At 40.2% G+C, this 12291-nt stretch overlaps 1 protein-coding gene across 1 annotated transcript; it reads right to left on the bottom strand.

The window, feature by feature from the left end:
• Positions 1-321: 321 nt before the first annotated feature.
• On the bottom strand, positions 322-8465 carry LOC110519762 (endothelin-1-like). The gene is made up of 5 exons (XM_021596703.3): positions 8242-8465; positions 5478-5628; positions 4978-5091; positions 1786-1851; positions 322-1642 (listed from the first exon to the last, which is right to left on the bottom strand). The coding sequence occupies exons 1-5, from the start codon at positions 8327-8329 to the stop codon at positions 1552-1554; spliced, it is 510 nt and encodes a 169-aa protein (XP_021452378.1). The 5' UTR covers positions 8330-8465; the 3' UTR covers positions 322-1551.
• Between the last annotated feature and the right edge of the window lie 3826 nt (positions 8466-12291).

Below are 12291 nucleotides of genomic sequence, written 5' to 3'. Positions count from 1 at the left end.
GGCTGTGTTTCTGTACAGCACTTTGAGATATCAGCTGATGTACGAAGGGCTATATAAATAGATTTGATTTGTTCTGTATCACACCATAAAACAACACAGGAGAATTGGCCACATGTGACTTTGGTGCAATTCCTTGTCCCTTCACATTCCCTTTATAATATGTTCGTTTGCAGGTTTATAAACCAAAGACTGACAAGTCCATTCCGGCTGCACTCCTTGACCCATCAGAAAATTTGCAATGGAACTATTACACTGTGTTGTATGTAAATGTAGAGTTCATCATCTAGTCAAAGCAATCAAATAAGGAGAATAAGTCAAGTATTTTGTATAATTCAAGCATTAATTAGTTTATTATTACACACTGCTTCACACAGTCACTCAATACAGAAGTGGTCTAAATCAAAATCTCAAGAATTGAATAAATAGTCAATGATATATCATATCGTATGTTTCGATGTTATGTATTTTTTACTCCCACCCACACACACATATACACTGAGTGTACAAAACTTTAAGGACACCTGCTCTTTCCATGACAAACTGACCAGGTGAATCCAGGTGAAAGCTATTATCCCTTATTGGATGTCACTTGTTAAATTCACTTCAATTATTCTAGATGAAGGGGAGGAGACAGGTTAAAGAATAATTTTTAAGATTTGACACATTTGAGACATGGATTATATATGTGTGCCAGTTAGAGGGTGAATGGGCAAGACTTAAGTGCCTTTGAACGGGGTATGGTAGTAGGTGCCAAGCTCACCGGTTTGTATCAAGAACTGTAACACTGCTGCGATTTTCACGCTCAACAGTTTCCCATGTGTATCAAGAATGGCCCACCACCCAAAAGACATCCAGTCAACTTTACAACTCAATATTAGAAATGTATTCTTAATGTTAAGTACACTAAGTGTATAATCCTAAACATTGCACCTTTAAATGACCTCAGTCATTTCCCCTGGTGAATAACCTGCATAGCAATCATAATATGTTGTTATTATACAATCAAATAATGGAGAGATTAAATATGTTTGCAAAAGAAAGAGTAAAACACTGGTTCTCTCATACATCATTTTGATGATCGTATCAGTAGCCTGTCAGTCATATTCTCCCTGTCACGTTCTTTCCATCATGACAGCAATGGTCTGCCACTGTTTTGAACACAGACAACCAGCCTACACACATCAAGTGTTCTCTCCTTTACGGCTACCTGGCCAGAGTCTGCCAGTAGCATGGACCACTCTTGTCCCTCCTGCCCCTAACATAAATATTTTGCTGCACAAATAGCCTGTATGCATCATGCCTGATCCATCCCTCAAGATAGATCTAGCATCTATTCTCTGTCTTCAGGCCTCTGTCACATTTTGTTTTCCAACCTCTATTTATGGGTACAAACCGACAAACAAACAGGCAGTCCCACCGGTCTGTGGCCTTCCTGCATGTGACACATCTCTCTACCAGCAGCCCTTTTTCTGCTCCTCTCCATGTTAGAGTAGTGTAATTTGTTCTGGTACTCGCTCTTCTCTTCTCACTCTGTCTGCCATGCCATGTCGTTTAGCGCTCATCAAGCCCAGGGGCCCTGGTTGCTTCCTTCCTGGGTGGGAAAGCCCATCCCCTGGTTCTCTCAGAGGCTCTGACCATAGATCTATGGAGGAAAGAGACACTGGTCAGCAACAATATCACAAAGGTCATCTTGTGGTACTAAATGAAATAATTATGTGTACAGCCTATGCTTAATTTGATAACCAGAATAGCAAACAGCTGTTCCAGGATTTATTTTAAGCTCACCTAAGGAAAGTCAACAGGTTGGCACGGGAGCTCTTAATGGCAGTCTGGGGTGAAGAGTTATCTGAGCTGCACACAAGAGAGAGAGAGATGGGGCAGACATTTTGAACATGACATCATAAAACGGTGATCAGTGAAAGAGTTCTCCAAAAGCTATGGAATAAACCATAAAATGACACAGCAATTTGCCTCAGTGTTGCGAACCTTGAATTTTGGTGGAATTTTACTGTTGTGAAAACAAAGATGCAGTGCGTTCAGAAAGTATTCACACACTCTTTCCACATTTTGTTGTGTTACAGCCTGAATTTACAACCCCTCTTTTACTCTACTGCTACTCTCTGTTTATCGTACTGTATATGCATAGTCATTTTAACCATACCTAGATGTACATACTGCTTCAATTAGCCCGACTAAACGATGCCTGTATATAGCCTCGCTACTGTTATTGCCTCGCTACTGTTATAGCCTCGCTACTGTTACTTTTCACTGTTGTTTTTATTTCTTTACTCATCTATTGTTCACCTAATACCTATTATTTACTTCAGTTGCACTGTTGGTTAGGGCCTGTAAGTAAGCATTTCACTGTAAGTTACCTGTTGTATTCTGCGCATGTGACAAATAAACTTTGATTTGATTTAAAAATGTATTAAATTTAGTTTTTTTTTGGTCACTGGCCTACACACAATACCCCATAATGTTGAAATTAATTTAGTTTTTCTACATTTTCACAAATGATTAAAAAAAATTAAAAAGCTGAAATGTTTTGAGTCAATAAGTATTTAATCATTTTGTTATGGCAAGCCTAAATAAATTCAGGAATAAAAGCGTTTTTGTCACATAATAAGGTGCATGGACTCGGATGGTGTGTAATAATAGAGTTTAACATGATTTTGAAATGACTACCTCATCTCTGTACCACACACAGTGTGAATTTCAAACACAGATTCAACCACAAAGACCAGGGAGGTTTTCCAATGCCTCTCAAAGAAGGGCACCTATTGGTAGATGGGTACAATAAAAATAAAAAAGCAGATATAGAATATCGCTTTGAGCATGGTGAAGTTAATAATTACACTTTGGATGGTGTATCAATGGATGGTGTATCACCCAATGGTGTACACCCAGTTACTACAAAGATACAGGCATCTTGTCACGCCCTGACCATAGAGAGCCTTTTTATTCTCTACTTTGGTTAGGGTGTAACTAGGGGGGGGGGGGGGGGGAATCATATTTAGGCAGCCATTTTGTGGGATCTTGTTTTTGTGTTGTTGCCTGTGAGCTCTCCAGAACGTCATGTTTCGTTCAATCTTTATTGTTTCTTTTGTGCGTTTCACTCAATAAACATATGGAACCCAGATCACGTCTGGTCTGAATGTGATTACGACGAGCGTGACACGTCTATCCTAATTCAGTTGCTGGAGAGAAAGGAAACTGCTCAGGGATTTCACCATGAGGCCAATGGTGATTTTAAAACAGTTACAGAGTTTAATGGCTGTGATAGGAGAAAACGAATGATGGATGTACAACATTGTAGTTACTTCACAATACTAACCTAATTGACAGGAAGTTGTGAAGTTGGTACAGAATAAAAATATTCCAAAACATGCATCCTGTTTGCAACAAGGCACTAAAGTAATGCTGCAAAAAAAATTGCCAAAGCAATTAACTTTTTGTCCTGAATACAAAGTGTTATGTTTGAAGCAAATTCAATACAACACATTACGGAGTACCATTCTCCATATTTTCAAGCATCATGTTATAGATATGCTTGTTATCGTTAAAGGACTGGGGAGTAAAATAACAATAGCGAGACTATATACATGGGGGTACCGATATAGAGTCAATGTGCGGGGATACCGGTTAGTTGAGGTAGTATGTACATGTAGGTAGAGTCATTAAAGTGACTATGCATAGATGATGACAGACAGTAGCAGTGGTGTAAAGAGGGGGGGCAATGCAAATAGTCTGGGTTGCCATTTGACTAGATGGTCAGGAATATTATGGCTTGGGGGTAGAAGCTGTTTAGAAGCCTCTTGGACCTAGACTTGGTGCTTCGGTACAGTTTGCTGTGGGTGGCTGGAGTCTTTGACAATTTTTAGGGCCTTCCTCTGACACTGCCTGGTATAGAGGTCCTGGATGGCAGGAAGCTTGCCAACAGTGATGTGTGTAGATGGGTGAGAACATGTTTCTATTTAATCCATTTTGAATTCAGGCTGTAACACAACAAAAAGTAGATTAGGTCAAGGGGTATGAATACTTTCTGAAGGCACTGTAGATACCCCTCAAACAAACTCATATCAGTGAATTCTCACAATACCTTTGATCAAAGAATCAGGTGTGTAAACTGTTGCCTCTTTTTTTGTGCCAATTTGGTAATCTAAAGACAACTTTATTGTACTTTATTGTACACTAAAAGTTTTACTGACATCTTTGCAAGGTCATAGACCAAACAATAATGTATTTACAATATAATATCTAAGGGCTCTATCCAATCTGGATTGCTGAAGCGTTACAGACTGCGTGCTAGAAATGTCAAGGTCATTTGGATTTGAGCCGACATACTGTATGCAGCGTTTACTGTGAATGCAGTCTCCGCTAACGCGGGAACATTGTCTTTCAATTTCAATCCAGTTGTAACGTAACGGATTGAATAGAGCCCTATCTGTCCCTAAGTGGAAAAACAGCCCCTGTTTGTCTCCCAATGAGGAACAATGAGTGCAATGAGTCTCTGGGTGTCTCTAGGTGCATGTATTTGTTTCTCTTTCATCCTTAGGAACCATTAATCCTTATCTCAGCCTTTCAATGCGTGAGACTCCTACACACTTCACTCCCCTGTCCCCTCAGCCAATCAAAACATGCAGTGGGGATGCTAGAGCAGCCTGGGATTACACTGCCCCCTCGGGCACTCCGTAACATTGTGGTGCAGATTCATTCCACCATGAGAGGGAACGCCTGTGTGATACACACAATAACACTTGGTCAAGCTAATAATAGCATCCCAGAGAAGTGAGCTATGCTCTCAGACTACCACGCCTTGTGCACCTTGAAGAGCTCCAACGGGGAGTCCCTATTGTTCTGTGTACTCAAATGGCTGACTAATAAAAGTAATTACATTCCACAGTGACTGAGTATCTGTCTGTCTGCGGTGGTGGTGTGTGTGAAGGTGTCTTGGCCATTGTTTTGACCCCAACTCACCTGTCCAGACAGAAGCTGGTGCAGGTGTGGTCGTCAGAGTCCGCACACACACAGGGACCGGCAGACTTACGGCGACGTGACAGAGGGCTGCCCAAGCCGTAAACAGTGGTCTTACTGCAGAAGGGGAAAGAAAGAAAGGGAATATCAGTTTTATCAGTCACCCTCAAAATATAACCACAATGTTTATAGACTTTGTTCCTTGGCATTTATAAAATTAAAATGTAGTGATGCCAGACAGGGAGGATTGCCAGAATAATGGCATATTGATAATAGTGATGCACAGCTAAAATAAAAAACGATGCAAATATTAACGTTGAGCGATAATGTTGATATCATCACACAGGGATGTAATTGACCCACATAAGTTAATTTCTCAAGTACATGTCTGCAAAGCTGAGTAGGTATTTGTTTGACGTACTTGGTGTGTAGTGTAAGTAAGTGTATGTGCATGTGTTTCGCTCTAGAAATGCATATTTTTTCTGTGAGGTATGTGTGTCCACCTTGGTGTGTTGACCCAGATGATGTCAAGATGGCAAAAGTAGTGGCATTCAGAGTCCAGCTGGTTGTTGCAGGCACAGCGTTTGGTCCGCACTCTGTGAGGTGGAGCCAGATCACTGGACTTAGGCCTCTCTGACAGTGGATGTCCAAAACCTACATGACAGACAAGGATATAGCTTAGAAACCAATCCTGGTGCATCAAGACCATACGATCCACCATCCGTTACAGTTACTAGTTAGTTACCTGTCCAAAATTGTAATCAGTAACGTAACTTTTGTATTACCCAAACTCAGTAACGTAATCTGATTACATTCCGTTACTTTTAGATTACTTTCCTCTTAAGAGACATTAGAAGAAGACAAAAATGCATGTTACCAATTGAACAACATCTATTGCAGGATAAATCTATGTTAAAGTTTATAAGGATGTTAAATTTTACTTTATGGTTTGATTATGTAGAATTCTTCTAACCCATCTCTTTCAAATACATATAATAATACGATTAAATTATAATTTTACAAACCAAAGTCTATCAGAATTCCAGTCAAAAATATGGAAGTATTGATTAGCCAAATTGTTTTACCTGAGCACAAACCCAAAACTAAGGACGTATTAGCCAGCCTCACTCTGTTGTTCATGATTTTGTTGTCATGGAGTACTGATTGTGCTCATTGATTCGAGTTGAAAAATAAATGCTGCTCTCATTAAATGGTATGTTTTGGGCACTACTGAAAAGTACTATATACATGTGAAAAATGAATGCAATATGCTGCATTTGCTATATGCGTATTGTTTACCTTTTTGTTGTTGACACTTTGATATCTTGATAATATGCAGCTGTTTAAAAGGCAAATCCACAGATGAAACAATACCCAAACAAATCGCCCCGCCTCTGTTTTGGTAAAAAACTGAGGGATGGGCCTGGAGAAATGTAACCACTCTCAGATTAATAGACAGAGCTATGGATGCAAGGACTGACCAATCATGATATAAAAAGTATTGTTTTAACCATATGTAGGCTATACAGTGTTTGATTACATTTACAATGGAGAAAAACAAGCTTATCTTTTGGGTTGAGTGTGACATTTGAACTAAGCTCATGAGGCATTTATAAGTTATATTCTTCAAGAATCAATGGATATATATATATATATCTATCATTTATAAATCCAAAAATGGATGTAGCAACTACAGACTGCCCCTTTAGGTCTATTCAAAAGTGTGTGAGTTTGAGCATGTGTCCATTAGGCCTATGGATTTTTAGTTTTTTTATCAGCGTGAATTAGATTGAGCAATAAAAGCCCCACTTTCATTCCGTAGGCTGGGATCCGCACTATGGGGCTGTTGCACATTTTTCACAAGCTGGTTTCAAAAACAATGATTGACAGGCAGCTTCATCCTTACCTCCAAGCGTTTATTCAAGTTGGATAATCTTTGAATGCTGACAACAATCGCATTATTGGAAAGCTTAGACTGTAGCCTACAAAACCCTATTCGTTCTCTTTTCCCACGATCCATCAAACACATTTGGTGCGTCATCATAGTGGTCTCTGACTTGTGGTCAGACTCACTCAGGTGGAACAATTTTAAATTTGCGCCTTTTTTCAATGCTGATTTGAATGTCATTGAGAAAACAGAGGTGTCAAATATTTTTTTTCCCGCAAACATCCTTTCTGAATTTAAAAGTAATCCTCAAAGTAATCATCTAGTTTTTCAAAAGTATCTGTAATCTGATTACATTATTTAAAAATGCTGGTAATGTAATGGATTACAGTTAAAACATTTTTGTCGTAATCCCTTACTCCCCAACCCAGCCAACAGCATAAAGCGACACTATACAAGTGTATTATTACCAGTACTCAGCTATTTTCCTTGATCTATCACAACAGTCTGTCTAATCAATCATTTCCGTGGAAAGCTAGTAATCATCTGTAATCTCTGTCATCTGTCTGTTCAAACATTCAAATAGTGAAGGGCAGACATTTAGAGGAAACTTCACCTCTTTATTGACTCAGTGGAGTCATATCATCTCATTTGTCCCTATACAGAGATGACCAGAGTATGATGATACAGCCTCTGGTATTTTCTGACTGTACAATGACAAGTCTACAAACAGCAAGCAAACATTGTCATGCTCTCACAAGTTCAAGTTTAAGGTGCTTTTGACAACCAAGATCACTCAAATACAAGATCATTAATTTGTTGTGTGAGATGAAGAGTTTCTCCAGATAATCAACATTTGAGAATGTGTACCCCTGAGCTAGTCAGCAAGGTTGAAGTGAGATTCAACATTGGTTTTAATGTGTTAACGATAAATCTTCATTGATGACGTGACAGTTGGAACGGGGCTTGCTGAAACGTGTCTCTTTGTTGCTTTGTATATCTTGTCACTGAATTTAATGAGTGTGCTTATGAGTAAGTCTTTACATTGCTCTAGACAATGAAAACATGTAGTCAATGCTGCACCATGTCACCATTTTATAGGGCTAATAATTAGTTTAAATGGAAAGTCAGCTAGTGTTTTATTGATGCAAGACAGTAGCATAGAACATCAATATAATGTCATATTTTTTTTGTATAGTTCGTCATTCCAAAATAATATTTTTGGGATATTTTGTATTAAGTTATGCATTCAGAAAATGATCAGTGGAAGACACTTGACCATTATTTTTCAATACTTCAATGACATGATTAAGTCTGTGTTTGCTTGTGGAGGAAATAACAAATCCTAAATCCTATTATAATAATAGCGCTGTAGTACTTACCTTCCTGCATGGACACACACACGGTGATGAGAAGGAGCAGGCTGGCGTGTGCTGACATGGTTGCTGTTGGTCTGTTTGTAGAGCTCATGGTGAAGTATAATACCCTTAAATGCGCTTTGGCAAATTATCCCAGCTGTCTTCTGCTTTGCTGCTTGCTTGTTTGTCTGCAGGTGTCTGAGTCGTAGCCTTCAATTTATAGTGCTCTTTCCCCATGATGTCACACTGGAAGCCCTGCCCCCTGCTGCTACAATGTTACACAACTCCTCCAGAGGGTTTGAGCCTCTGCTGAAAATTTCAGGAATCTACAGGTATGTTCACTCCACCCCACCACAACTCCCCAACCTGCAGGTCACTGGACAGACAACAGTTCACTTATCACCTGTAGCATGTTGCATTCACTTTCCACATGCAATTTGGTTGTGTGACATATACTTTTTCTGTCATATTTTGAGTGATGTTTGACATTTTGCGAGAGCCTTGAGGGGGAGGGTAGGAGGGAAGGAGAGAGAGGAAGGGAGTGGAAGACCATGAGGAAAAGGAGAGAGATGGCTCCTGATTGCCTGCTTTACATGGAGTCTGCAAGAGAAGGCCAGGGTGCCGTGGAAACAATGCTCAGGGGGAACGTTATCCAATAATGGGGAGTTGGCAGATGGTGGTGGCATGTGGTGATGGCGCAGATGTGCAGATGTGCATTGGGTGACAATTGACTCAATTCGGCATTGATTGACAGATCAAATTAATTCCCCCATGGGGTGTTGACCGAACAATATTATTTAAGTGTAATTCCACCCTCCATACGCTACTTATTTTCTCAAGCTGTATTTATAGTCTAGACAGTGCAGAAGATTGCAGTTGTAACATGTACTGTTTGAATACTGCTGGAAGTGTTACCACTAGGCCATGCGTGCACCACAGAATAAGATTTTCACTCATACACAGTTTTGGGTCTACAGTGCCTTCGGAAAGTATTCAAAACCCTTTACTTTTTCCACATTTGGTTACATTACAGTCTTATTCTAAAATGTATTAAATTGTTTTTTTCCCCTCAAGCTTTCACACAATACCCCATAATGACAAGGCAAAAACAGTTTTTAGAAATGTTTGATAATATATATATATATTTTTTTACATAAGTATCCAGACCCTTTACTCAGTACTGTGTCGAAGCACCTTTGGCAGCGATTACAGCATTGAGTCTTATTGGATATGACACTGCAAGCTTGGCACAACTGTATTTGGGGAGTTTCCCCCATTCTTCTCTGCAGATTCTCTCAAGCTCTGTCAGGTTGAATGGGGAGCATTGCTGCACAGACATCTTCAGGTCTATCCAGAGATGTTGGATTGAGTTCAAGTCCTGGCTCTGGCTGGGCCACTCAAGGACATTCAGAGACTTGTCCCGAAGCCACTCCTGCGTTGTTTTGGCTGTGTGCTTAGGGTCGTTGTCCTGTTGGAAGGTAAACTGTCGTCCCAGTCTGAGGTTATGAGGGCTCTGGAGCAGATTTTCATCAAGAATCTCTCTGTACTTTGCTCCATTCAATTTTTCCCAAACCTGACTACTCTCCTAGTCCCTGCCGCTGAAAAACATCCCCACAGCATGATGCTCCCACCACCGTGCTTCACCGTAGGGATGGTGGCAGGTTTCTTCCAGACGTGACACTTGGCATTCAGGCCAAATAGTTCAATCTTGGTTTCATCAGACCAGATAATCTTGTTTCTCATGGTCTGAGAGTCTTTAGGTGCCTTTTGGAAAACTCCAAGCGGGCTGTCATGTGCCTTTTACTGTGGAGTGGCTTCCATCTCTTCACTCTACCAGAAAGGCCTGATTGGTGGTGCTGCAGAGATTGTTGTCCTTCTGGAAGGTTCTCCCATCTCCACAGAGGAACTCTTGAGCTTTGTCAGAGTGACCATCAATCAGAGTCACCTCCCTGACCAAGGCCCTTCTTCCCCGATTGCTCAGTTTAGCTGGGCGGCCAGCCCTTGGAAGAGTTTTGGTGGTTCCAAACTTCTTCCATTTAAGAATGATGGAGGCCACTGTGTTCTTGGGGATATTAAATTATATTCAATGCGTACATTTTTTGGTACCCTTTACAAGATCTGTGCCTCGACACAATCCTGTCTCGGAGCTCTGTGGACAATTCCTTCGACCTCATGGCTTGGTTTTTGCTCTGACATGCACTGTCATCTTTGGGACCTTATATAGACAGGTGTGTGCCTTTCCAAATAATGTCTAATTGATTTAATTTACCACAGGTGGACTCCCAATCAAGTTGTGGAAACATCTCAAGTATAATCAATGGAAACAGGATGCACATGCGCTCAATTTAGAATCTCATAGTAAAGGGTCTGAGTACTTATGTAAATAAGGTATGTTTTTTTTATTGCTAAAAATGGCTAAAAACCTGTTTATGATTTGTCGTTATGGGGTCGTTATGGGGTATTGTGTGTAGATTGCTGAGGAAAATGTTTTATGTAATCCATTAGAATAATGCTGTAACCTAACAAAATGTGTAAAAAGTCAAGGGGTCTGAATACTTTCCAAAGGCACTGAACATTAAATAATTCAGGCAAGATGTGTTTTGAGAACATGATGCGTAATTTTGAGGTCTGTGAGTATTACGTTCATCTGATTAGTCATTGAACAAGATAAATGGGGGAAATTGAAGACCAGTATGGAAATAAGCTCTGGGCTTTGTTTTTTAATCCTCTATCATTTTTGATGTATTGAATGTTGTCTCCAGCTGGAGCAATTTACTACTTTTAATTATACAACCAATTCAGTCAATTAATCTAAAGGATGTGGTTATGATAAACACTTCACCTAATAATGGTAATTGGGTTGAAGAGAGTTAAAGACAATAGATGTGAGGCTAAGGCCAAGGTACAATACTCACAGTAAATCATAAGACAACCCTTATGACACACTACCTCAAAGTCAGCAACGTACCACACAAAACATCTCATGCAATACAGAAGCAGTGTTTTGAAAATGAAGGCTACAGACCAACAGCAATATCTCTACTTCCATTGCCAGCTATTACATTGTCGTTGTTTTGACAACTGCACTGTCACAGAAGTAGCTAAACTGTTTCCGGAATTACATTTGACCAAAATATTCTTGGTGCATTCCCGAGAACAAATATCCCTTTATCTCTTGTTCTGTGATGGCTGGAATTAGCCCATGCACAGATAAACCGACAGCTCTCTTCCCTGCCTGAGGGTAGTGGTGCCCCCAGTGCATTGTGCCACCCACACAGTGCGCGGTGAGTGACTGGCCCAGGAGCCAAGGGGGAATCTTACCACTGCCATGCAGATAGCCAAATGCTAGCACTCACTCATGCAAATGAACTGTGGCGTTAATCTCCCCACACACTCAGATTAGCCAGGTTAATCAATAGGGATTTTATCGCTAACTCCATAAAGTAACTTAGGTGTTCGTTAAAGCCACCGGGGCATGGCCGATGAATAGATGGTCAATTATCTGATAGGAAAATATGGCTAATGTGTATGGAAATGCTGTGTGGATACAGCTGTCAGTCATCAGCATCAGTGTGGGCTGTGATGAGCTCTGTCAGATGTAGATACTGGGGGCCACGTGTCTCGACAACACACACACACATCTAGAGTATGATGAAAGAGAAAAAGAGTTGAGTGTGTTTTTCATCCAGGCATGTGTAAATCTGAATCAGTTTTACTTGTGTAATGTATGACCATAGGAGTCTCGACGCTCTTCTGAACATTGCTGATCATTTATGATAATAATATACGTATACTATACTGTGGTTCTTGTGGATGTGAATAAATGTATGTTATCTTTTTCAAATGGTCTATTCTTCAACAGTACTGTATCTAGTATGCAGTCTGTTGACAAATATAACATGACATAACACACATACACATTCAGAGGAGCACATGGTCAGCCACAGTATAGTGCAGAGATTCGAACCCGCAACCCTCCGCCTCTAACATCTAGGCTACATACTGCCTCACCTAATTGTGCAAATATTCCTAGATATGTTCCCAGAGTCAAAGGGATGGCAACTCTCTGTGAGT

This window comes from Oncorhynchus mykiss, chromosome 3, assembly GCF_057628025.1.
Source record: "Oncorhynchus mykiss isolate SJ-2025 chromosome 3, ASM5762802v1, whole genome shotgun sequence".
Lineage (NCBI taxonomy): Eukaryota > Metazoa > Chordata > Actinopteri > Salmoniformes > Salmonidae > Oncorhynchus > Oncorhynchus mykiss.
The sequence above is the reverse complement of the archived record's forward strand: the minus strand, read 5'-3'. Positions and strand labels throughout refer to the sequence as shown.

Excerpts from the sequence above, each read along its gene's own strand:
- LOC110519762 (XM_021596703.3), bottom strand. The coding sequence starts at position 8,329 with ATGAGCTCTACAAACAGACCAACAGCAACCATGTCAGCACACGCCAGC. Across the intron at positions 5,629-8,241 it reads GTGTGTGTCCATGCAGGAAG|GTTTTGGACATCCACTGTCA; the intron begins GTAAGTACTACA and ends TCTGTCATGTAG. Across the intron at positions 5,092-5,477 it reads ATCTGGGTCAACACACCAAG|TAAGACCACTGTTTACGGCT; the intron begins GTGGACACACAT and ends CCCCTTCTGCAG.